General features: G+C 50.6%; 1 protein-coding gene across 1 annotated transcript; it reads left to right on the forward strand.

The window, feature by feature from the left end:
• Positions 1-2,733: 2,733 nt before the first annotated feature.
• Camk1g (calcium/calmodulin dependent protein kinase IG) lies at positions 2,734-27,122 on the forward strand. Its single transcript, XM_038349477.1, has 13 exons — positions 2,734-2,771; positions 11,384-11,513; positions 13,467-13,595; positions 15,657-15,731; positions 16,997-17,135; positions 17,718-17,841; positions 20,775-20,850; positions 22,522-22,634; positions 23,502-23,580; positions 24,944-25,031; positions 25,264-25,688; positions 26,248-26,363; positions 26,458-27,122. Exons 2-12 carry the CDS (start codon positions 11,413-11,415, stop codon positions 26,336-26,338), a joined length of 1,440 nt encoding a protein of 479 aa, XP_038205405.1. The 5' UTR covers positions 2,734-2,771; positions 11,384-11,412; the 3' UTR covers positions 26,339-26,363; positions 26,458-27,122.
• The last annotated feature ends 214 nt before the right edge of the window (positions 27,123-27,336 follow it).

The raw sequence follows: 27,336 nt of genomic DNA on the forward strand, positions 1-27,336 counted from the left end.
AGGGAGGAAGTGGGTTGATCACAAGTGTTCGTCACTGTCTGTCTTAACTGTACATGAATGGGACCTTTCTGCTGCCTGTGGTTTCCCCACCAAGGTGGTGTACACTCTCAAACTATAAGCCAAAGTAAACTTTCTCTCTCACGTGGACTTTACTGGGTATTTATCAGAGAAAGTCATGTGAGCCTTCTAATATGGAGATACCCACAGGCAGAACCTGGTGGTGGTGGCGGGGAGTCCATGCGAAGAAACCAAGGCAAGCAAAGCCTGAACGTGTATGTTAAGTGGAATGCCAGGAACCAGTGTCTTGGGTGTGGCTGGAGCATCAGATGGGTGAGAAGAGAACATTCCACAGGGGCTAGTTTGTGCCAGAGCTCAGAATGTCTTCCGCACTGCCCAATGTGCCCAGATTTCATCCTCTGGGCAAATTTTGAGGAAGAAGTGGTGCCTATTATTGAGAGACTTCTAAGAAGAAGGGAAGCTGGATGGGAAAAGTTTATTCTATGAAGGCTGTTGTGACAAAATCCTATAACCTGTGTGGCTTATAAACAAGAGAAATGCATTTCTTGATTCTAGAGGTTGGGAGTCCAAAACTAAGACGCCAGTAGACCCAGACTTTTGATTCATAGAAATGGTCCTCACGTGTGAAAGGGAAGCTCTCTGAGCAGCCTTGAGAAGGACACTAATCCATTCATGAAGACTCCACCCCATGACCTAGCCACCACTAAGATGCTCTGAACATCCTCACACTGGGGACTGGGTTTCAGGGGGCGTAAGTGTTCAGACTGGAGCCCAGAGACAGTAATCACAGCTAGCATTGCTGTCTTGTGAGGTGACCAGGTACTGATTCAGCTGGTATTGCTGAGAGCTGACCAGGTGCTGGTTAGGGGCTTCTGCTTCCCTTCACCCCACCATGGTAGGAAGCAAGGCCAGTGTCTCACAGGACAGAGAGGAAAAGTAAGGCAGAAGAGATTCACTTGGCCAAGGCCACACATCCAGTCCTTGGAAGACTTTGAAAGCTGGCCCACACATCTCCTGACTCCTGCAACTTCTCAGCCAGCACCTATGGAGGGCCTGTCCTGCCTCTATCCCCAAAATGTCCAGGACAGAGAAGAAAGCAAGACGTGGAACAGGACAGTCTGGAATAATATTGCATAGATAGACACCGGCTAGCTTTCATCAATTTGACACAAACTAGAGTTGCTTGGGAAGAGGGGATCTCAGTTAAAGAGTTGTCCGTGGACATGTCTGGAGAGTGTTTTCTTGATTAATGATAAATACTGGAGGCTCAGCCTACGGAGGGTAGAGCCACCTCTGGGTTGGCACCTGGGTGGTCCTGGGCTATATAAGAAAGGAAGCTGAGGAAACCAAGTGGAGCAAGCCGGTCTGCAGCATTCCCTCAGGTCTCTGCTTCAGGTCCCGTTCAAGTACCTCAGTGATGGACTGTAACCAGCACTGTGTCATCCAAATAGGCCACCCCACACCCCAGGTCGCTTTTGGTCATGGCCTCTACCACAGAGACAGAAAACAGACAAGAACAGAGACATCAGAAGGCATAACAAGGAGACACGCACGTATTCTATTTGTTTGCATCTGTAAGAGCAAACACCACAGGCATGCACAAGAACCAACGAAAGTGGCCGTCACTAGACAGCAAGGTCAGGCCCAAGGTCAAAGGGATGATGCCTTTTGATACGACCCGTGGAAATGTTCTTTTTTCCAAGACTGCACTGTGACACAGAATGGAAGGGATGATTTAAAAGCTATTTCATAAGAACACATGAAAGCGTCTAGAGCCTAAGAGGATTTCGGGGTAGCACAGACAAGAAGGGCTTCTGAAGAGCCTTGGGAAGACAGTAGCCATTAACCTCCCTGGGGAAACTCCAGGAGAAAAGTGGGGTTGAAGGTAGCTAGAACATGGCCACATTTAGGTGAGGGTCCTCACGGAGGTGGTTACAGGGCCCGTGAGTAGGTAGCACTGAGGGATCAGAGAAGGAGAATGCAGAAGTCAGAGGCCTAAGGCACCTGTATAAAAAAAAAGAACACTGGTCAAGGGGCAGGGCTGAGAGGGGTTCTAGGAAGAAGGACCTGAGGGAACCCAGCATATCCAGGTCTCAGAGGTTAAGACTGGCGACAGAATGAGGGTGGAAGGTCTAGAGGAGAAGAATGACATCAGAAAACAGGACAGAACCAGCCAAGCCCTACTCCGTAAGAGACAAAATAACAGACAAAATGATGATCACTGCTTGTCAGTCAATACAGGCACCATTGCAGGGCTGGGGGAAGGGCTTTTAGGCCACCTAACCCAGCAACTGCTGTGCAATGTGGAAACTGAGTCAGGCAGTCCCAGAGAGCTTCTCTGCTTTTCTGTTTACGCTTCAGGGGTGACCCACACCTCCGTCTCGTATTTCTGTTTTCTGCTCTTACACACATCAATGCAGACAAAATTTTAACACAACTGTACCACAAACCACAATTGCACAGTGTGTAAACAGCCACTCGGGCATCAAAGGGTTCCTTTTTTTTTCTGATACAGTTCCCTGGGAGGGAGGGAGAGCAGAGCCCAGGAAAGCAGGGAGAGATACAAGCCACTCTAGCTACTTTTACTCCCCTTTAAGGCTGCCTGGTTACGGTCCTGGGAAAGAAAACCCCTGCATTCCTCCCCTTTAACTGGGTTTATTGTTAAAGCACCGGGCAGCTAATCCTCACAGACCTGTAGGAGCAGGCTTGCTGGCCAAGACCACTTCTGGAGCACCCTTATTCCGAGTCCCTGGGTAAGACGGTCTCTTTCTTCTCTGGGATTTGGGGAGGTTATCTTGTCTAACAAGAAACGTGGGGCACCGGGAGGGAGAGTGGGTTTGAAGATTCACTTCCTTTCAGCCCCTGCCAATCTCTCCGGGGGCTGGTGTGGTCTCAAGGGTAAGTTGTAGCATCCGGAAAGAGAAGTCTGAATGGGGGCCTGGTAGGGGCTTCCTTGGGGAGACATTGGATCATTCCTCCAGGGCTGGCCCAGGGGAACCTTCTCTACTTACTGGGAGAGGAATAGGGGAGCTTTGTGCCCAGTTCAGTGAGCTCCTGGCTGGTGGGGTTGGATAGGGGGCATCGGGACTCACAGCTCCTTAGCACCCCTCTCCCAGCTCACCTTCCATTCCTTCACCTCTGGGACCTACCCCATCTATCAAAAGAGAAGGCACACCCCTCCCACACCAGCATCCTTGCTTGGGGTGCACAGCTTTTGGGTACAAAGGCCATTGCAAATAGCCTGTGGCTATTCTTCTTCCTACCCCAGGGAAAAGATGGCCTCAGGCCCTGCAGCAGCAGGGTCCCTGCAGGACTCAGCTTCCCACCCCAGGGCCAAGGCTGCTGTATTAAGATGCAGGACACGGCTCAACTGCTAAATCTGTCAGTCATAACCCAGCTCCTTCACCTTCCCCAGGGGCTCCTGGAATCTTTCAACTTCCCTAGCGTGGCTCTGTGGGGTGCTCAGAGTAGATCTGAATTCACCACCCACCCTCTCTCCACGTAAGTTTGACGCACAACATTAACCCTGAGGATAGTGGAGGTGGCTGCAGGACTGGCTGCAGTGTGAGCCTGGCCAGCCTCCTGCTCTGGAAACAGAGAATTGATCATGAGAAAAATCTCTGAGTCGGGTCAAGAGGGTCCAGCAGGTTCCATCTTGGGTAAGGAGAGAATCTTTTCCAGATCACAGATCGCAGACCACAGGCAGAGTGGAGCCATCATTCCTATGGACCTGAGCTAAACCAGGGACAAAGATGAGACCCATATCTGAAACAGACCAGAGTACAAAGTGCTTAGTAATAGCTGATACCGCTGCACTTCACAGTTGGCAATGGGCTTTTAATTTATCCAGAGGTGGGATAGATGGTTCCCCACTTAGCATATAAATGGGGCCACTGGTTCTCAGGGTGATAAGAGGGTCCCTGCTATAAAGTAAGCTACCACTGGCTTCCCTTATGTGCTGGTAGCATTTGAACCCCGGTCCATTTCATGTTGCTCTGAGGTGTGTGTAGGTGTGTGTGTGTGTGTGTGTGTGTGTGTGTGTGTGTGTGTAAGAGTCCTGTTTAGAAAGATGAGGAAAACTTTGGAAAAGACTGAGGTCTGAGGAAGTGAAGGTTTAAGCTGGAGCCTGGAGCAGCTCAGGCAATAGACACGGTGCCCCGGCTTCACTAATGAGGAATTTGAGCACTACGGGATGTTAGGTATAATTCTTTCCCAGATCACTGAAGCCATGTGTCTCCCAGGAATAAGTCAGGTGCTTTGCAGCATGATAGTATCATAAGGAAGAAGGTGAAGATGAGTGACATCCCAGCAGCCACCTCCAGAAAAGAGGCAACAGGTCCCGTGGTATACAGACAAGGACACTGGCCTGGTCGAAATCTTAGAACTGCGCTCCCAGACCGACACGGTCATGCACTATCTGCTTGATTCAGGGCAAGGCATTTTTTCCTGGAACACCATTCTCCATCAGTATCTCAGCTATAAAACGGTGTCACTTTGAAAAGTGGCAGGGAAACCACAAGAGGGTTCATATCTGCAAAATGCTTAGCACTGCTCTGTCCAGGGGCTCAGTCCTTGCCCCCTTATTCCACCAGGCCTGGGAGCAAGTCTGGCTACAAGGAAAAGAAAACGTCTCTCTCTGAAAGGAGGGCTCTTCTCCCCCAACACGCACACGCACACGCGCACACACACACAGCCAGAAATAAGCTGCCACACGGAGTGCATGTGAGTGACGAGTGACAGCACCCAGCCGCCGCAGCATGCCAGAGCCAGGGAGTGAATGAGCCGGAGCATGAATGAGAGGAGGAGCAGCGGCATCTGAGGAAAGACAGTGGCTGCCTCTACAATTGCAGGCACGCCGCCATGGTCAACGGCAAGGGGGCTGGGGCAAAGCAGCTGCCAGACAGAAAGTAGCAATGGGGGAAGGGTTGCACAGTCTGTGAGGATCAAAGCTGTGTCCCCAGGGGGAAGGTTTGTCACTCCAAGTGTCTTAGTGCAGCTTCCTGAGTTCAGCCTGTCTGTCCTCTGACTTCTTCTGTATGAATCCTTGCTGTCCCTTCTGAGAGCCCCAGCGAAGTACCTGGTTGTGATATTTAATTGTAATGAGTCCCAGGCCTGCACAGGTGGAAGCACCTCCTATGTGCGTGTTAGGCATCGTAGCCATCAATGTGTGGCACAAGACACACAAATGATGCTCATTAACTCTTAAGGACAGCCGCACATGGCGTGTGGAGAGACATACCCAGGCTTGTTTCCTTCCCGTTGAGGTAGATGCCTAGTTTCTCAGCTGAAGACTAGGTAGATACGGAGTTCACACTTGGGACTGTACGGTGTGAAAGTAGTCTGTCTCCTAGCCTTCCAGAACCCCGGGGAGATGGGTGCTCACATTCTGAGAGGCCTGGGAGAGCAATGGTGGCTCAGGGACAGTAGCTCCACATCTCCTGTCCTGCCCATCCCCACCGGGATGTTCACCAGTAGGTAAAACATGACCTACAGTCCCTGCTCTTCCCCCACGCTTAGTGTTCAGCTCATGTACCATACTGTGGGTATGTCATGTGTGCTGGAGCAGATGCACGTGCCTTCCAATGCCTGTGACCTCATAGCCATCCTGAGTACTAGACCGGAGAGAGTTAGTTCCATTCTGCAGACCAGACTGAGAAGGCCAGTGTGGTTAAGACTTGGCAGCTGCTCCACTCTACTGGCTGTCACTGTGTCCCAACCTCTTGGTCACTAGGGCAAGCCACGGAGAGGATGCTTGCTTCTGCTCTGAGATGTGCACCCCTAACCTTAAACCAACTTGTCAAGCAATAAGATGATTTGGTTGAGCTGAAATGTGGAAATGTGGGTTTTCCATGAAGATAAACTTCAGGCCAACTAAACACCTTCTTCAGCTGTTTTGTGAGCAGAAATTGGCATAGGGAGCTGGTAACAGGGCTGAGAACAAGCAGAGTGGGCCTAGGTGTTCCTCCCCAGAAGCGGGGTTCTGGGGTCCTGTAACCTGTGGACTAGATGCAATTTGTGTTCTCTGTACAGATGTCACCATGTGCCTGTGACACCCCCAGAATGGGCAGGACTGTGATGGATGGCAATGGGCTGCTGGGAATTTCATGTATTCTCAAAAAGATAAAGTAAAAATAGTATTGGAGATGGCCTCACCTGAGTGAGCCAAGGCTCCTCACGAGCATCCCAGGTCCCTGTTGCTGGTGGGCATTAAGAAAGCATATCATCAAGGAAATGTGGGGACGGTTGCAGAGTCCACAGTAAGCAAGTGTCTGTAGTCGTCCTCAGAGCCTTTTGGGAGCTGGTGTGGACGGAAGCTCTAGAGGCAGCCACAGCACAGCAAAGCCATCTTTTCTCAGGGAGCGCCAAACCACGACGGGAGCTTTCAGTGTGCTCTCAACCCAGACTCTGTATTGCAGAGGACAATAAAGTTTGGTACAGGTCAGAATTCTGGAAATGGTGGTACCAGGTCAGGAAAATCTCCCAGGTTTCACCCTCTGGACTGGAGTAGTCTGCTCTGTGCATGGTTCTGCTTGCAGGCAGGGCACACATTCTCACTAAAGATGACCCAACTGATAACCTCCCTCCCAGCACCCACGGGCCCACAAGGCCATGCTTCCAGCAGTTCAGGAGAGGAGAACAAAGAAATCTTAGGTAACTGGGGGTAGAGTTCTAGGGTAGAGAGCTTGCTTAGTGTGGGAGGCTCTGGAAGGATTTGATCCCCAGCACCAGAAAAGAAAATAAATCTTGGAGTGCCCTGATTCATTTAGGGTCGGCGAGAGCTAGCGAGGCAATACCTTGCTGAGAAGCTGCAGGCGGGCGTGCTGGAAGTGCAGCAGTGGATCCTCTGTGGGCAGAACTGAGAGCCATTATCCGCGGATTCAGAACCACAGAGACGGCACACTAAAGAGCCTCTGACTCTGCCCTCACACTTCTGGTGTGTGCAGGAGAGTTTAGATGCACCATGACATCCCTGCATTGTGTGTGTGTGAGGTACAGGGAACGGGTTTGTATCCAGTGCCTTCAGGTTCCAGTACGATTCCAGGATGCTAACAGAGCAACACTGACTCCATAAATGGTCCTAAATAGCCACATTGAACGAGGGAGTAAAGAGTCAGGAAGTATGGGTCATGATGTGACCTAATGTATATGGGCTTTAGTGGTAACAGTGAGGAGAACCTTGCAGATGTACCTCATCTTCCAGAGTTCCTTCTGGCTTTGGTGGAGCCCAGACCCAGTGGAACTGGGAAGGAGAGGATAGCGAGCCCCTTGGGACACCATGGTCAGGCCTGTTGCCTGCTGGGCTCGTGCCCAGCATCTCTCAGCCACATCTCATCAACGGCCAGGCTGGCTGCCAACACGGGTTAGAGCGCCTGTCCCAGAAGCACGGGAAGGGCTCATACATGCCATGACTGGAGTTGTCCTGCACGTCCTCTGGGAAGAAGTGTCCCCTCTGACTCCTCCCTTGCTAGAAATTTAAAGGACCCCAAGAGGCTAAGAAAGACCAAGACTACAGCAAGACCAAGCCTTCATCTCTTTGGGGTCATTTCTAGAGAGGATAATTACCTAAACAAGGTGGCCAAACACCCAATGCCTTGTAGGAGAGAAGAACTGGGAAAGGAGTGACCTGACTTAGATAGTGTTCCAGACACTCGGGACTTGATTCAGATCCCATCCTTCTGATGCCATGGCAACAACAAGATGCAGGGCAATCTGGCTTTCTGCTACCATTTTGCCTCCCTCTCTGTGCCTCAGACAGGACTTCATATCAAGGGCTGCAGTGAAGTGCCACGCTCTGTAGGGCAAAAAATATACCCATCTACCATTCATACCCATGATAAGCCTAGCTCCTACCTGAAACCAGCCCACTTTCCAGGGGCTCAGGCTAGCTAGACCTCCTGTGTGCACCAGGCTCAGTCATGGGAACCGCATGTTGGGAATGCTTGTTCTTTGGGCACATTGCCTATAGTTACATAGACACAGAGCTGCATCCATTCTTTCTGGCTAGATTACAAGTGCCTACAAGGCCAGGCTTGTGTCACAAAAATACCTGTATTCAGTGCTGGGTACCTATACAGGACGTACTTAATAAATGCTCACTGAATGAAAGGGCGTTACCACAGGATTCAGAGATGGTTTTATATGAACACGGTCATTGTTCTTTGCCAGGAGTCTTTGGTATAGAATCCTCGCAAGATCTCAGTTTGTTGAGGAGTGAGGGGCATAAGCCAGGCACACATGCCAACATGGGGGATGCCCCTTGAAGGTCTCTAAAGAGGTGGAATTGTTCATAAGCTCCAGAGGAGTCTGTGGGAACTGCTCCTAAGCTCTAAAACCCAATGGCAGTTGTTATGAGAAACTGTGTGAGGCAGAGTGCCTTGGAAGCAAAGAGAATATCAGAGCTCAGGGTGTCTCTGAAGTCGGGAGAAGAGGCAGGAGAGCCTGGAGTAGAAAGTAGCAGGGTGGGTGAGCCCCTCTCTCCCTACCTGTGACCACCCCACCTGGGCCTCCTCCCCAGGAGGTCTCTGGGGCATGATGGATTGTGGTAGACCAGCCCTAGAAGGTGTGGGGTCCAGATCTGCGCCCTGAGTGTTTCACGCAGATGATGAAGCTAAATTGTTAGCACTCGTTGTATGGGAGGAGGGGTGGGTAGGAAAGATGTTTTCTACGGCTTCTCCTCAGCTAAGAATACTATGTTTTTAAGGCTATTTAGGAGCAATGGGAAGGAAGGAACATTGAGCACAGATCAGCTAATGAGGCTTGGGAGCCTCCTGCAGAGCAGGCAGTCATTCTCCACGGGTCCTGAAGGGGGAGCGGCGTGCACAGTCAAGGTCCCCAGGCTCGGGTTCTTTAGCTCCTCACCCAGAGCGAGCTCCAGTCCTGCTGATCTGTGGAGGGGAGAAACCCAAAGGGAGGTGTGCAAACCAACCTTGTCTATTCTGCTCATTTAGGCACACACCCCTTTACCCTGGCTGCCGCCTTCTTCAAGACTGCCCACCAAGGGTGTTACTCAATAGGATGCTATCCCTAGGTACTAGCCAGCCAAGCCATAAGACTGACATACTGCCATGCACAGCTCAGCTACAACTGTCCCCTTTCTTTCCTGGATGCCCGGTAGGTGGGGTCCCGGCATCCCCCCACACCAAGGCTCCTGAGAGGTTTGGAGTTTGTATTATGCAAAGGTGTCAAGCTCAGGCTGCCACACTATCCATCATTCTCAGAGCACCTGTCCCACCCAGGCCAAGAAGTTAATAGAGAGAGGGGATTCGAACCTAGGATTCAGGCCAGTGCTGTTTACCTAACATAAAGTTGCAGAAGCAAAAGCATGTTGTGCACATGTAAGCATGTGTGAGTATACACGAATGTGCATGTGTGTAAAGGCCAGAGGACAGCCTCAGCTGCCATTCCTCAGATGCTGCTGCTGTGTTGTTGTGGTGTTGTTGTTGTTGTTGCTGTTGTTGTTGTTTTTGAGACCTCGCTGAGGAGAACAGGCTGGCCCAGCAGTGAGCCCAGGAGATCCACCTGTCCCCGCCTCCCCTCCCCTCCAGCACATGCTGGAGTTACACGCATGTGTTACTATGTTCAACTGTTCCTAGAGCTAAAACTCATGTCCTCTGACTTTCAAATGAGCACATTATTGGCTGCGCTATCTCCATAGCCTTCTAAAAGGCCTCAGGGATTTTTACAGCATGTGTTTTTGTTTTAAAGTGTGATCAGAGCCACTGCCTAAAAGGAGTAACCACGGGACATATTTTCCTACTTCTCTGTCAGGTTCAAGGGTAGAGGGTGTTGGCTGAAGTGGTGTCCCTCTTCTCACTGACACTCAGTAGCCATGCACTCCACTGGCCTGGCTTCCCTGCCTCGGGAACCCCATGCCCTATTTTTCTGTAGGATAGCAGGTCTGTGCAGGTGTTTTCTTGTTTGACTCCTTTGCTGGCTTCAGGTCTTAGCTGCTTACAGTGCCTCCCCTGTCCTTATCTGAAGACCCTTTCTTTGTCTCCGTTACCCAAGTCTCGTGTCACTTAGCCATCGTCATGGGTGTTTGCTGACTGACTCATCACCTGGCTGCCCCAGGAAGGAGGCCGTGGTCCAGCTTGTCCACTATTACCTGTCTAGCCCCTGGAACATCACCCGTGCTGCATTCATGTGTGCAGCCCCAGAGCTCTGATGCACAGTGAGGCAGGCTTCCATTCAGATGCTAACAAAAACCCACCCAGCTCCATGTGCAGGCTGTGGGGGTGGCAGGAGAAACACAGGGCTCCTTCACAGAAGCTGCTCCAGGTAGGAGCAAGATGGGGGAAGGAGCCAGGTTGACTCCAGAGACTGAGTAAACAGGAAGTTCCCGAGCTTAGCTCAGATGCCCAAGGACTAGGTGCACCATGTCAGTCTGTACGCTGTGCACCTTCACTAATGCGTGCACCTTCGCTAACGCATGCACCTTCACTAACGCTGTGCACCCTCACTAACGCATGCACCTTCACTAACGCTGTGCACCCTCATTAACGCTGTGCACCTTCACTAACGCTGAGCACCTTCACTAACGCGTGCACCTTCACTAACGCGTGCACCTTCACTAACGCTGTGCACCTTCACTAATGCTGAGCACCTTCACTAACGCTGAGCACCTTCACTAACGCTGTGCACCTTCACTAACGCTGTGCACCCTCATTAACGCTGTGCACCTTCACTAACGCTGAGCACCTTCACTAACGCTGTGCACCTTCACTAACGCTGAGCACCTTCACTAACGCTGTGCACCTTCACTAACGCTGAGCACCTTCACTAACGCTGTGCACCCTCATTAACGCTGTGCACCTTCACTAACGCTGAGCACCTTCACTAACGCGTGCACCTTCACTAACGCGTGCACCTTCACTAACGCTGTGCACCTTCACTAATGCTGAGCACCTTCACTAACGCTGAGCACCTTCACTAACGCTGTGCACCTTCACTAACGCTGTGCACCTTCACTAACGCTGTGCACCCTCATTAACGCTGTGCACCTTCACTAACGCTGAGCACCTTCACTAACGCTGTGCACCTTCACTAACTCTGAGCACCTTCACTAACGCTGTGCACCTTCACTAACAGTGCAGATTGACCTCGGGTCTCTACCCTCAGTCTACACCCTATTGCATCTAGCGAGCAGATACAGAGCCGCCATTCACCGGAGTTGTGCTAGCTAGTGGTTTTAGAAAGCTAGTGGGAGAATGCTCTTATTTTTGCCATTTCCCAGGTTCTGCTCCCAGTCTTTCCTTCTAGCCATTACGTCACGATCTGGGTGTTTTAGATTCTCTTGCAACCTGTTCTGTCTTATTTGAGAAACGCTTTGACCAGACCTTGTCTTGCTTTCCTGCCTCCCACAAAGCTTCCCAAGCAGCTTCAACTCTGGAGGGGATGGGGCGAAAGGAAGAGGAGGAGGACGACGGCTGTGGTTCCTGGAAGAAACAGACCACCAATATCAGGAAAACCTTCATATTCATGGAAGTGCTGGGATCGTAAGTCCCGGGGCTGGGCTGCCTGATGAGGGAGGTTAGAGCCTGGAACTCGCTCCCAGTTTGCACTAAGAGACTTGGACAGAATGTTATAGCACCGGGGTTAGAGTGGCAGAAAAGGTACCTGTTACTTTAATGACTCAGAGCTCTCAGGAGCCGCCAACCCCTCTCCGATTCTCTCTCTTAAGCCACCCCAGAGGCTCCTAACAGACTCCCAGAGAGCAGGTGGGTTCCTCACCCCATCACTTCCCCTTTGCCTCTCCTCTTCGCCTTATTCCAGTGCTTTACAAATGCTGGAGCCCACAGTGTCTGGGCCGGCCCCCTCGACAGCAATCACATGGTTGGCTGACTCCATATGAGGCTGCTTGTCTGGAGGAGACTGGCCACTCAGTCCTGCCTGTCCTCAGGAGGTCACAGGATCTGATGCAGGCCAGCCATCAGTTCCAGCCACCAGTGTTCACATCTTCAGAACCCCAGCTGGTCAGCTAATGAGACAGGGATAATTGAGCCCAGGCAAGCAAGGAGTCATAGGCTGCCCCCTCTAGCAAGCTTCCTAGCCAGTGCTGGCTAAGCATTGCTTCACCCTGCCCTGGCCAGGAGACCATGACCTCAGACAGTGAGAGATGCCCATTCTTTCTGTAGACAGACAGGCACCAGGCACCACTGAGATGAGACCCAGGCTGTCCCTACACAGGGAGGTACCCAACTGTGCATGCACAGGGGGACACAGAGGCAGTGCTGCTTGTCAGAGCCCTGACCTTCCTTCAAGGACCCTGCCAACATGGGGAGGGGTGGCTGGAAAGTGGCGGCTGGCAGAAGAGAGACAAGGCTCACACGTGAATCAAAATGATTTGCTAACCAGCCATAAACTCAAGAAGTGGAGAGCAAGAAGCTCAGCTTAACGGGAGCTGATGTGACTCTGTCTCCTAGGAGACATCCCTGCGGCAGATATGTCCTTCCTTCTGTGATCAGCGAGCCCCCCCCCCCCCTCCACCGCAGCCCTGTGCAAACCTAGAGGGACGCAGGAGCCATGTCAGAGCTATGGATCTGGCTTTCAAGGGAGTTTAGACATAAGGAAAAGATGGAATGGGCTCAAATAAACCCTTCCAGGTAGATCCAACTGTTAGCGTGTTGCTGCCCTCATTCCCTGGAGGCAAGGACAGCACAGCTGTGATTGGCACAGCACGCACCTCAAAAGCTAAGATCCTAACATGAACCATCAAGCCCCAGCTTCCGACCCTAGCTTACCTGTTACCTGAGGTTCTGATGGCTGATCTTGGGGCCCTTCACCCCTGAAGCCTGTCAAATCCTACTGGGTTCCAACCATTGTGCCCCAGCATCTGTAGAGACTCCTAGAAGGAAGGAGTGAGTAGTCACCCTCCTTGTCTTCTGAGGACAGAACTGGGGTGATAACCAGCAGTGCATTGATAAAATGCACCCCTAGACCCAGCTATTGGGGAAGCAGAGGCAAGAGGATCACATGATCCCAGAAGTTTGAGAGCTGTCTTAAGGTAGTAAGACCCCATAAAGTTAAATTAAATAATTCATAAATAAAGACCAATTAAACTTATCCACGAGTCTTTCTTCTCTCACTGCATATGAGTCTGGCCTCCCACGACCACCACTGGCCACACTGCACCATCTTGATGGGAAGTGAGTTGGCTCTGCCAAGCCTCAATGGGGTTTGCCATAGGGAGAAATGTCCACAGCTGAAGCAGTCTGTGGGGAGGACACAGGGAAAAGCAGCCACCTAATCCCCTCATTGATCCCATGCCATCTACAAAGCAAAGAGCACACTGGCATGTCGGACAATAGGTCACGGGCATGCCGCTCATCTGAGTTCAAGGTGACAAAGGAAACTTGTCACCACACGCTCCTCTTTGTCCTTTCCTTTGGCTTTGGGCATGCTCTCTGTCAGCCAGAGCCACATTCTTTGTCTTGGCCTCTTCCCCACAGAGGAGCCTTCTCAGAGGTGTTCCTGGTGAAGCAGAGAGTGACTGGGAAACTTTTTGCCCTGAAGTGCATCAAGAAGTCACCGGCCTTCCGGGACAGTAGCCTAGAGAATGAGATTGCTGTGTTGAAAAGGTGAGTAGTTGCCAGGGCCGGCAGTGGAGACGGGGAGGCAGGTGCAGCTGTGGGATTCTGACTGCCCTACCCTCAGGGTTGCCACACCTGTGGACCTTGTGACTTCTGAGTCGTTGTCAGGTTAGACAGGCAACTGGACCAGAGGAATTGTTTGCCCAGCAAATTGACTGGTGGACTCACTCGCTCATACATGTAGGCCAGAGAGTGAGTAGCTCAGAGAACTGACAGGCTACTTAATGACTGACAGCAGGAAGAATCGATAATTGCAGAGGCAGTGGGGGACTTGAGAATTAGCCTTGGTTTGATCCAGAGAGAACTCACAGGCATCCTGGGAACTGCCTGAGGCCGCACTGACGTATCACCATGAGGCTCTTACCATGAGCCTGTGGGATGCCTGTGGCACGCTGAAAGCCACGGCAGGTGCACTGACACACGATCAGAACCATTGGATGAGACAGATATCACCCAGGAGCCCACATTGCCCAGCTGGGGAGAAGCACCCATAATTACCTTCTCTCCCACCTGACTGGCTATAACCCAGCAGAGAGTATGGTACAGAGACCACGGGTTTGTTTTTTGCTGGCCCACATGCCCCATGAATGTGAATGATTCAGTACATTTTCAAAGAAGAAAGACTTTGATGAGCAAGTGGAATTTTGTGGGCAAGGAGGCAGCACAGAAAGGAAAGTCAGGAGCTTTGCAAGAATTTGTGCAGAATCATGGAAGTGTGAGGACAGAGGATGGACTAGAACCCCCACAGCTTTGCGTGGGTAGCATCAAGGACAGGCAGTGTAAATGGAGTGTGGACCGGGAACAAGGTTTACAGAGGATCAAGGATGCTGGCTTTATCATATGAACAAAGAGGACTGATGGATGGATTGCAAGCAAGGAAACAGAATCAGATGAATAATCATCCCTCTTAGACGTGCAGGAAGGTGGGGTAAGGAAACCAGCCCTGAGGATGGGAGACCCATTATAAAACCCTTCACATCAGTTTACACAGGGTAGAAGGCATGAGTGGCAGGATTGTGCGGAGAGAGATAGGGGTTAACCAGCCAGAGTGCCACAGAGCAGAACATTTAAAATGACCCTGAGACTAAGTCAAGTGCCCACTAAGTAGAAAGTGAAACTGTTGCTTGGAATAAAGAACAAAAAGCATAAACTTCAAGGAAGCAAGAAGAAATCCATTGGAACATATGTACTGGAGACATCCACTTATCTCTCTGCAGGGGAAAGTCTGGGCTGGAGGGTGGGGGGAGACACACTCTGATGATCTTTCTTACTGCACTGTATATAAGGGCAGTGGAGTCCTTCTAGGGACCATAGTACCAGCTCTGGGGTGTAAAGATACCTTGAATTAGATAGCTACCACTGGCTATATCTTTTCCAAGCACTATACTATGCATTTTATGCATTTTCATTTTTTAAAAAGATTTTTAAAATTTTTACAATGTGTTTTAATCGATTATTATTTATTATTACTATTACTGTTATTTGTGCACGTGCACATGATGTGTGGGCATACATGCTGTGGCGGGCAGTGGAGGTCTGAGGAACCTCACATTGGTCCCTGGGGTTGGACTCACGTCAGCAGTCTTGTGCAGCAAGCACCTTAATCACTGAGCCACCTACATTTTCCTCCTTTAATCCTGGTACAACTAAATGACAGAGATGTACTTTTCAGTCTAAAATGTAAATAAGGAAGGGTTTGTTTGACTCACAGTTTGAAGGATCTAGTCCATTATGGAAAAGAAGAGGCAGGAACACCAGGCAGCCATGCGCATCACACCCACAAGCAGGAAACCAAGAGAGGATTGCTGGTGCTCATCTCACTTCCTCTGTTTCAGTCAGCCTGGACCCCCAGCCCCTGGGATGGTGCTGCCCACAGGCAGAGCAGGTCTTTCATCTGCTTTGTGCTGGCTTCATCCAGAAGGCTTCTCAGACCCGGTCCTCTTACACATTTCGATCCAAACCATCTGATAGAAACTTGCGTATAAGTCTGCCGTCTTTGTCTGGACCACCTGAACCACTTCCCCATCACAGGATTCTCATCTTTTCCAGGATCAAGCACGAGAACATTGTGACCCTGGAGGACATCTACGAGAGCACTACCCACTACTACCTGGTCATGCAGCTGTAAGTGAAGGTGACCCTCAGCCCTAAAGAGCCCTTGGGGAGGAGGGTCAGGGGAGAACGGCAGCCAGATAAAGTTAAGAAAACTCCCAGGGCTCTGAACTGCTGTCCTTCTGGGTCAGTGTGCTTCTGGTGCTGCGCTGAAGGGTTGCCCTGGGTTGACTATCGAGCTAGTTCATACCAGCACAGGCTTGCAGTTGGGATATATCCTAGGAGCAGACAATAGCTGTGCGTGCTCTTTGCTACCCACAAATCTTCTCGGACTTCCCAACCACTCGGCCACTGAAGAGGCAAATGCCAGGCATAACGTAAGCCACCAGAACCCTCCTCTGGCACCACCTTAATGGGTCTATGTCTATGCACTCAATAGTAAACATATCAGCATCACTCTAGGATAATGTGATTGTAAGGAGCAGAAACCTTAGGTGGATGATTTCAGTTCAGTATAAAGAACAAATCTCTCAGGAGAGACCTACTCAAATTCCATGCAGGCTTCTTGGTATATCCTCCTGTACAACTGTAGAATGGTCTCTGTGTGTCACCATCACATGGAAGTGAGAGTTGCACCTGATTTGTGGGGTAGCAGGGGTGGAGCTGTTGGAACTACAAAGGGTCGGGTTTCAACATGATACCTAGAAATATTAAGAATATACTCAAGGAAAACACAGTCTTTCATTGGAGACAGTGAGTTCTCTAACACTCACATTTGAGTACTGGCAAGAAACTTCTAGAAACATAGATGATATCAAAGATGATGGAGGTTCAGGCTTGATTTTTAAGCTCCAAAATCTTCATTCCCCATACCATTCAAGTTTCTAAATACTTCTTTGTATCCCTATCTGAAACTGTAGCCTTAGGTTGCCCAGTTTCCCTATATGGGAAGGAGGTTCTGTTACATAGGTATGCATAATTAATCTCATTTTCACACTTTGTCCAATTTTGAATCACCTCTCTGTGTTATAATGGTTTCTTGTGCCCCAAGAAAGCAAGGACAGTCAGTATCCATAGGAAGGAATCCCTAGCTTTTCCAGGCTCTCTAACCAAGGTCATATGAATTATAGTAGAAACTTCCAGAAAGAGATCAGCCAATGCTTAAACCAAAGAAATGGTCCCTAGCGATCAGCCTAAACACCTAGAGGGAATATTCTGAGGTGGAAGAGTGCCTTCCTGCATCCTCACATCTCAATTCAGGGTGTCTACCCTGCTTACAGTCCATGGCTACAGAGAGGTACTTGACCTGATACAGAATCAGATTCATGTATCTACAGTGTTTCTGGGGGTGAGCTTTTTGACCGGATCCTGGAGCGTGGTGTCTACACAGAGAAAGATGCCAGCCTGGTCATCCAGCAGGTCTTGTCGGCAGTGAAATACCTCCATGAGAATGGCATCGTCCACAGAGACCTCAAGGTGATGGGGCAGGAGTGCTGGGTGGGAATGCATGTCAGGAAAGCCTCACGGTGCTGCATCAGACTGGGAAGTAGAACTCTCAGGGAATGCTGGGCTGGTTGGACTCAAAAGGCTGCTTCTGCTCTAAGATTCCTTATGCTGATCATACATGATCATTGTTCAACCACACCTTAGCCTTTTTAAGAGCCTTTTGAAGGCTCTCCCCATTAAGATGTCAAAATACCTCACAGCCAGTCAAATTCAAGCATAACAAACAATCACTAAGGGTCTAAACCATAGCAAGCACCACAGTAGGCTTTGGGAGATAAGAGACAATTAGCCAAGGGTTCTGTCCTGCAAAATGCAGTTTAGAATAGTTGGGAGTGGGGAGAGGTGAGCAAAGCCAGGACCATAAGCAAGATACAGACTTTGGATGCTGAGAAAAGGTACAGATAGGAGGAAGGTGGGAAAAAATGGATAAAGGGGTTGTGGCCTCTGAACTGGGAGCCCAGGGCTTAGCATCCCAGGAAACCCCATATCAAGAAGGACTGGAACACCATGCAGGTGGTTCCTTTATATGCTGTGCGTCTTCTCCTTCTGTAGCCCGAGAACCTGCTGTACCTCACCCCTGAGGAGAACTCCAAGATCATGATCACTGACTTCGGTCTGTCCAAGATGGAGCAGAATGGAGTCATGTCCACAGCCTGTGGGACCCCAGGCTACGTGGGTGAGTCCAGGAGTTGCAGAAGCTGGCCATGTGTTTGTTCAACCACAAGTGTTCTAGCTTGCTTTTCATGGCTGTGTGTGATAAACATCATGACCAGAAGAGGACAGGGGTTATTTCGTCTTATATCTTATAGCGCGTAGGTAAAGTCAAATCGGGAAGTCAGGAAGGGAATAGGAAACAGGAAGTGAAGCAGAGGCCATGGAGGAAGGCCGCTTACTGGCTTGCTCCCCATGGCTTGCTCACCTCCCTTTCCTATACAGCCCATATCACTTGCTCAGAGATGACACCGCCCACAGAGAGCTGGGTCCTCCCAAATCAATTATTAACTATGAAAAATATACATTAGACTTGCTCACAGGCCAATCTGATGGCAACAATTCCTTAACCGAGGTCCCTTCTTCCCAGATAGCTCTAGCGTGTGTCAAGATGACATAAACTCAACAGCACCACTGATACCATGTCAGTTTGAAACACAGCTATGGAACTGTTAAACCGTAACCTTTACTTTCTTGTTTGTTCCCAAGATAACATGTTAAGAACACATTAAACACAGCCTTTAAAATTTCCAACACTTTAAAAGTTCAACATCTTTTTAAAAAATTTCCAGTCTCTTAACTGAGCTTCCTGTAAAATACAAAACAAGTTGAATACTTTCTTACTCCAAGAGAGAGTCAGAATACAGTTTCAATCGAATCAAAGCAAAACCAAAATCTAACAAAGTAAATATATCAGTGTTGACATTTGGGATTCATTGCTTTCTTAGCTCCAATGGGCTTGGACAGCTCATTTCTCTGGCTCTGCTATGCACATCACAAACAGTTTGTCCCGTAGACTCAAGCCAACTGTACTCCATACCTGATACCATCCTTGGCGGCCATCCCACACTCATGGAATCTGTGTTATCCTGAGGTCTCTACTGCAATGAAGCTGCACCTTCAGCCTCTCCTGGCCTCCAACCCTGACATGCAGTGCCAATCCTGATCTGCTCTCTGTGATCCATTCATGCTTTCAAAACCAGTAACGTGTGGCAGACTCTTCTACATTATTTGCCAAGTTCTGCCACTAGCTCGATGTGCAGTCAGATGTACCCAGACTACAGTTTCTGTGTGCTCACCCTGAAGAAACAGTTCCCAGGAAATTTAAGTTCAATAGTGTTGGTCTCTTGTTAATTTCAGCTAATTTTTCTGCTCCAGTTGACCATATGCCATGGATTCTTAATTCAAAATATCTCACACACAGCCCTGGTAGTATTTACTTCCCTGAAATTTCACAAGTTGGGCCTCCATTGTTTGTATACCTCTTGACAGTTCTATCTTTTAAGGTTCCATAATAGCTAATTAATCTCTGGGCATTCGATGGTCTTTTCTAGCCCAATGCCCTGAAGCCTTCCACAATCTACCCCACGATCAGTTCTGTCACAGTAATACCCCCACCTTTTCTGGTACCAACTTCTATCCTTCTCTGCGGCTATGATAAAACACTGACGGAAACAAGCCTAAGATAGGAAAAGTTTCATTTGGCTTACACATCCTGACACAGTCCATCCAGAGAAGTCAGGGCAGGTGCTTAAGGCAGGAACCTGGAGGCAGGAACTGAAGCAGAGGCCATGGAAGAGTGCTACTGACCGGCTTGCTCAGCCTGCTTTTTATACCACCCAGGACCACTTGCCCAGGGGGCGGCACCAACCATAATGGATTGGGCTCCTCATCTCACATCAACCATAAATCAATAGAATGTCCCGTATACCCTACCCACAGGCCAATCTGATGGAGGCCACTCCTCAACTAATGTTCCCTCTTCCTAAAAACTCTAGCTTGTGCTAAATTGACCAGCACAACTATGCTATAACTCACAGAGAAAAGTGACTACATGTGGACAGGTTCATCCCCGGGACTGTCTACTGAGCCCTTGGCCCGTCCATTTGCCTCTCTAATCCTGTTCTCTACAGAACCTGCCCTGAGCCCTTCCAATAGTACCTCCGGGCATACGCTACCACCATCACAACCTGAGACTGGCAGAGAGCTAAGGGGTAGAGCACTCACCCCTTTTCCTCCTACACTAGAAGACCCAACTGCTAGGAGTCCGTATCCGCATGATGATGAGTTTGGACCCAAGGGGTATGGGCACCTTATATAACCAACAGAAGTGGCAGAATCTGGGCATTGTGCCCTTCCGGCCCCCAGAACTCCTGAAAAGAGAAGAACCGGCAGGGCACTTAATGATCGCAGTCTTTGGACCTGAGAGGAGGAGAAGGAAAGAGAATATTCTCTATTTAGGCAGCAACCACCTGATGGACTTGGGAAAATCGGAGCCCAGACACCCAGAAAGAACTTGTTCTCCCCCATAGGGAGTTAGTCACTCACCTCAAGGTGTGGGAGTCTACAGATACTAAACTCAATTCTGGGGTGCCCCCAGAAGGCAGCCCTGTCTGCCTGGCTCTCCCAATCTGAGGGAGGCATGGCCAACGGCCTTACTGAACCCTCAAGTTCCTGCCCTAGGCAAGTACCCAGAGATAGGTGAACGAGTTTCTGCAACTTTCTGGGAGCTTCCTGAGGTGACCAGAGTACAGAGCCTCTGCTTCACATGACTCCTGTTGCAGTGGAGGAGAGACCACACCACCCTGCAGATCCCTGCTCCAAAGGCAGAGACTGGTCCTTATCCTGAGGAGGGTTCCCCATGTGAGCAGAGACAGACCCTCTCAGAGAATTCTTAGTCTTATGGGAGCGACAAGGCTGGAGTTGTACACAGCTTATGGACTCCCGGACTGATGGAGGAACAGGTCTCTCCTCTCAGAAAGAGTCTGTGTGGAGAGATACAGTCCCTGCCTTTGGAGAGTTTTCAGCCTCACAGGTGCTCCCTACCTTACTCTCCCCTCATCGTCTCTGGCCTCCTCTCCTGTCCCGAGCCCTGACCCTACCATTGGTTTCCCACAGCTCCAGAAGTGCTGGCCCAGAAGCCCTACAGTAAGGCTGTGGACTGCTGGTCCATCGGGGTCATCACGTACATACTGTGAGTAAAAGCTGCCGTCCATGTCGGTCTCAGGGTCTGCTCACCTATTCTTCCTCGGGCATCTGTGTATGCATGTCTAAACACACATGCACAAGCTCACTTGTGTACACACATACTCCTACTTATGTACACACACGCTCACTCATGTACACACACGCTCACTATGTACATACACACACACAGAGAGACATACAAGCTCACTTATGTACACACATACTCCTACTTATGTACACACATGCTCACTCATGTACACATACAAGCTCACTATGTACATACACACACAGACACACAAGCTCACTTATGTACACACATACTCCTACTTATGTACACACACATGCTCACACTCACTCATGTACACACAGAAGCTCACTATGTACATACACTCACAGATACACACACAGACACAAAATCTCACTTATGTACACACATACACATTCACTTATGTGTATACACACACACACACACACACACACGTACACAAGTCCTCTGAACTCTAAGCCATGAACAGAAGCCAGCATGCACTCACTCTTCGAACCCCTGGACCACCCTCATTCCAGGCTCTGTAGTCCCACCCTCTGTGGGACTCTGCTGAGTTCCAATCACTCTGTAGAACCAGCAGGAAAGTGAGAGGTCAAGGCTTAGAAACAAGGCAGGCTGAAGCATCCCTGCTCCCCACACCCAGCAGTGACACCAGCCAAAGGCAACATCGTGAACGAGTTTCCCAGGCACTTCCTTTGCTCCACACACGATCAGGCACTCCCTTCCCTGGCCTTCCCAAGGCTCCCCCCCCCCCAACACATCCAGCATTTCCCCACCATAGCAGCCAGCTTTGTTCTTAGGGGATAACACTTGCCTCTTAGTGTGGATTCCGTTCAATAATGCTCTAACTCATTTACTCAGATAACATCTGCCTGAGTTGTCCCCTAGGCTGGGTGGGACCTGGGGATGGAGCTCAGTTGGTAAAGGCCCTGCCTAACATGCATGAAGCCCTGAGTTCAATCATAGCACAGTATAAAACTGAGTGGCGAGAAGGGGGCTGAAGAGAGGAAACTCAGAAGTTAAGAACACTTGCTGCTTTCCCAGAAAACCCACCTTGGGCTAGTAACTCTAGCTCCAGGGGAATCTGATGTCCTCTCCTGGCCTCTGCGCATACCTGTGTACATGTGACACACAGACACAGATAAGCATATAAAAATATAATATCCTTTTGGAAAATAAAACCTGGTCATGGTAGCACACAAATGTAATCCTAGTATTCAGGAGATAGAGGCTGGAGAAGCAGAAGTTTAAGGTCATCCTTAGCTATATAGAAGTTTGAAATTAACTTGTGCTACATGAGACCCTTGTCTCAGAAAGTAGACCAAAACATCCTTGTAATGTTCCCCATCCTACTTAAGGGTGCTCTGGAGAAATCACCCAGGAGCCAGAGGAAGTAAGGGCTCAGTGGATAAATGTCCTGCACAGGGCCCTTCCAGAGACTCCTCTCCAGGCCTCAACTCTGCATGTGCTCTATGGGACCTTCCCATGCTGAATGATGAAGCTCCTAGTCTCACTGCTGGTCTGAGATCCTCATTGACTATGAATGTGTACAGTGGGAGACTGGAAAAAAGAGAAGTTGGTCCAGGAAAGAGGGAATGTCTAGCCGACTCCCTCCTTCCTGTCTTCCTGCAGGTTGTGTGGGTATCCTCCTTTCTATGAAGAAACGGAGTCAAAACTTTTTGAGAAGATCAAGGAAGGCTACTATGAGTTTGAGTCTCCGTTCTGGGATGACATTTCTGAGTCAGGTGAGTGTGAAGGCAGAGGCTACAAGAGAAAAAAATATCTTAATGGAGTTGACGGTCCCTGGGGCTCATACAGAAGAAGCTGCCAGAGAGAGTAGAGAAGTCTTTAACTGGTTCAAAGGTGAAGCATTTGAAGCTAGGACCCCTGCTCTTGCTTTCCTGGAAGGAGGCACAGTGCCTAGGGAGAGAGTGAGGAGGGGTGTGGGTCGGGTGAGAGGCCAAGAGTGGAAAGTCCGGCAGAGAGGAGGCTTATAGGCAGGGAACACAACCTGGTGTTAGGTAACAGGACAGAACAGACCCTCGTGTGAAAGAAGGCCAGGAGAAAAGGCTGGGCAGGAGAGAGGGCAGGGCATGCATGCTGGTCAGGAGAGAGGGCAGGGCATGCATGCTGGGCAGGAGAGAGGGCAGAGCATGCATGCTGGGAGAGAAGGTGGTGTGCATGTTGTGTGTAAGAAGGGAGCACGCATGCTATTTGAGGGAGAAGTAAGCATGCATCCTGTATGTGAGAAATGAGGCATGCATGCTTGTAGGGCCTGATAAGTGGTAGTCAGAGATGGAAAAGCTAGCACTCACATGTTAGCCCACGTGTTTACTGGCAATTGCATGCACACAGTGTGCAGGCACATTGGTGTGACGTGACTGGCAAGGTTCCCCTGTATGTGTGGGTGAGGCTGCCTAGAGCTCTCTTCTCAGTGGCTTGTGGTGGGCTGTTAGGTGGTTTGGATTTTTTCCTCTCCTTGCTTTAAGACTTAAAACCGCCTCTTTGCAAGATTAGCTAAAGATGCATTCACTGCCACCCACCAGCCCGGAAGTGAATTTCTATCAGTCATGAAATCTGGTCCTTAACTGAGCCTCTGATATTCCCCTTAGCCAAGGATTTTATTTGCCATCTGCTGGAGAAGGACCCAAATGAACGGTACACCTGCGAGAAGGCCCTAAGGCACCCCTGGTGAGTGAGAAATGGGTGGGCTCCGTCTCCTTTCTCCTGGTTGCCAACAACTCCCAAGATCTCCCAGAAATCAAGGCCAGTGCTGAAGCACCCAGGAAACACACACACATGTTCATCAGGCCCAAGGGGCCAGCAGACTGACCTGTAGGGGCCAGTGACCTGCTCTGATCACTTCCAGAGGCCAAGGTCAAGGGTTCAGTGTTCAGGCTAGGTGTCAGCTCCCACCTGGTACCATCTTGACTGCTAGCTACCACAAAGCCAACCTGTCCTAAGGAGCATGTTTCTGGGGGTGTAGCTAAGTGGTAGAGGTCATGTCTATGTTAGTCCCTAATTCTGTACGTGTGTGTGTGTGTGTGTGTGTGTGTGTGTATGTGTGTGTGATGACACAGGTCATCCTTGATGCCAAAACGTCCCAAGAATGCCCCCTTTACTGTGTACCAGAGCCACTTATATAGAGATCCTTAACTGATAGCCACGCCCCCAACCAAACTCACCAGAAACCACTCTCGGCCATCAGGAACTTCAGAGCAGCTGCAGGCTGTCTCAGAGCAGAGAAAAACAAGTTGTTTACCAGAAATTCAGGACCTGCGGGTTCACAGCTCCCAGCACTCTTGACTTCCATGCCTCCTGTCCGATCCAGATCCCTGCAGTGAAGCCCCAACTTCTCAGTCCACACAGACCTTCCATTTCTCCTTTTAATTACCTGGCTTGCCATGAATTTATCTGGCCCATGGCATGAGACACGACACAGCTAGAGTAGAGGCTCCTGGCAACCATGTCCCCATCTCTCTCACTTATTTCTGGTCCCCTGGTTGCTGTGCCAGTATCATGCACATGTCACATGCCTGAGGAACACTTAGAGACAGGTGACTAAGAAGCCAAAGAGAAGAGCAAGGCATGGCCTGCTGAAGGCGGTCTTGCAGAGGGTGTCCCCACACGTACTGACCTCTCAGAAAGGATAAGAGCCAAGAGGAGCAGTGGCAGGTCACTCTGTGATGTAAAGGGACAGGTGACCAACAGTTAAGGTTTTGCTATCGATGGCACCTACTCAGCCCTGCTGACGATCACACAGAATACCTGCCAGTGCTCACAGCTGTGAGCCCTCACTTGCAAACGGCAGGTGATGAGCACACAGCCCCCAAAACCACAGTTTGTCAACACTGTTCTCAAAGTCTTTTGTTTTGCCAAAGCACAAGCCCCCTAAGACCTGCCCAGGGAGATGTAGGAGCTCTTTCCTGCTGGAATCACTCTCCTCTTGGGATATCCTACCAGTCGAACCTGGTCCTGCATGCTCAGAGCCCTGTCCAACTTCTGACTTGAGTGTCAGGGCCACCTGGTAGTCAAGTCCCCTCCTACATGCCAGGATTGACGGGAACACGGCCCTGCACCGGGACATCTACCCATCTGTCAGCCTCCAGATTCAGAAGAACTTTGCCAAGAGCAAGTGGAGGGTGAGCTGTGCTCAGAAGCTGAGCATGCTGTGCATTTTCCGGGTCCCCGGGAGGCGAGACCACCTGGGGTTGGTAGACGGGTTTCTTAGGGCATCCCTCTCCCAGGCAATAGCAGAGCCCTGTGCCCTCTGTGAGCTGGGTCGTGGGCAGGTTGGTTTCCAGAGGCCCCAGGGAGCAGCTGGAACCCAGGAGCTGCCACAAGAGCAGAACCAGACACTCCCTGCCTCCTCAGCAAGCCTTCAACGCGGCCGCAGTGGTGCACCACATGAGGAAACTGCACATGAACCTGCACGGCCCCAGTGTCCGCCCAGAGGTGGAGAACAGGCCACCCGTATCCCCAGCTCCTGAAGTCTCCAGAACAAGCTTCCATGACAGTACCATCACAGAGGCCCCCATCCTGGACCCAAGCACACCCCTTCCTGCACTGACCCGACTGCCCTGCCCGCGCGGCTCCGGGCCTTCAGCTCCTGGTGGCCGCTCACTCAACTGTCTGGTCAATGGTTCCCTGCGCATCAGCAGTAGCCTAGTGCCCATGCAACAGGGCCCCCTAGCTACTGGGCCCTGCGGCTGCTGCTCCAGCTGTCTAAATATCGGGAACAAGGGGAAGTCCTCCTACTGCTCCGAGCCCACCCTCTTCAGAAAGGCCAACAAAAAACAGTACGTAGTCTCACAACCAGCTAGCCTCACCTGGCTCGTCCACTTCAGGAGGGGCAGGAACAATTTGCTGAAGAACATGAACACAAAAGTCAGGCCCGCTAATAGCAGTTACAGGGTGGAAGGAACTCTGGGCCCAGGCAAGGGAAGCTTCTGCCACCAGCCAGAGACACCAATTAGGTCTCACCTCTGGCTTGAAGTTTGTTCATCTATAAAACGCATCACAGAGGTATTGTTGCGGTCTAACGGCGAGACAGTCTGGGCTTCGGCCCTATAGTAGAGGACTTGTCTCACGTGCACGGTGCATTTAATCCCACATACTGAACAAAGGAAAAGGCAGGTGTGCAAAGGGGAAATGCTGGTGCTAGATGCTCTGAGCTGCCTGCGCTTCCCTGTTTGGGGCAGGAAGGAAGAAGGGAGCCATAGAGGTCTTCACAGCAGGGCCTGTGCCGCCAGAACCTCAGAAAAGGATGGCAAGGCAGATGCCGTGGGTGTGAAAAACACCGACTGTTTTTCTTCTTGCCTCAGATAATTCAAGCGCTCTACTGTGTCTCCTTTCTAGGAACTTCAAGTCGGAGGTTATGGCCCCAGTGAAAGCCGGTGGCAACTCCCACTGCCGGGCCGGGCAAACGGGGGTGTGTCTCATCATGTGATCCCAGGAAACCAGGAGGCTTTCAGGTAAGGTCTGGGGCTGGCAGGCCAAGCTGGGGAACTGAGGTCTAGAAGGATTAAAGGAGGGGCTCCCCCTCACGCTGGGTGCTCCCCTTTTCAGGAGACTCGTGTGACTCTCCCCTGCCTTTCTAAGCTGGCATCTGCCCGGAGGAGGACGGAGAGCAATGGAGCCAGGACGGCGGGAGCAGCGACTGGTTTGAAACAGTAGCCTGATGCTGCCTGGGGCAGACTCTCAGAGGAAGTCACAGAGGAGCCCCACGGCATGGACATTCCCTGAGGCCAGGGGCAGGACGGTGGCATCCCAACCTCCAGGTCTCCCAGCCTTCCCATCCCACGTCCCCTCATCCTGCGTGCAGTGGCTCCGTGCAGTGTCCCTAGATAGCGCTCATCTGGGTCTGTGTTGTTGTTGTGAAAAGCTTATGGGCTGGCCAGGCTGTGCCACTTCCTCCAAGCAAAGCCATAAGGAGTCTGACTCTGACTCCCTGCTCTGCATCCTCACACTCCTGCCCCACTGGCAGCGCAGCCAGACGGAGCTCATTACCATAGTACCTGCCTCTTAGCATGAATGCCAGGCTGCTCCCAGAGGCCTGGGGGCACTCGCCACTGTAGGCCTTCCCTCCAGGACTAGCTTCCCACTGCGCAGAGTTCTCCCTGCCTCTGAAGCACAGCAGTGCCCATCCTCCACGGTGGAGGAGAAAGAGCCAAAGCCATGCACTGTGAGCTCTTCTCTCCCAACCGCACACCTCACACACCACTAAGGAAGAATTCGGGGAACTGTTTTCACGTCTGCCAGGTCTCCTGCCTTGGCTTCCTCTTCTCACCTGAAAGTCAGGTGCATTGTTCTGTCTGTGTTTCTTGCCATCACACCCTCAAGCTTTATGCTCTGTGTTGTGCTCAAATAAAATGTACATATTTTTCTCTATGAGGCTTCACTCTTTCCATCCAAGTCAGAAGGAGCTCATGGACCATCCTGGACAGC

Source organism: Arvicola amphibius, chromosome 12 (genome assembly GCF_903992535.2).
Source record: "Arvicola amphibius chromosome 12, mArvAmp1.2, whole genome shotgun sequence".
Lineage (NCBI taxonomy): Eukaryota > Metazoa > Chordata > Mammalia > Rodentia > Cricetidae > Arvicola > Arvicola amphibius.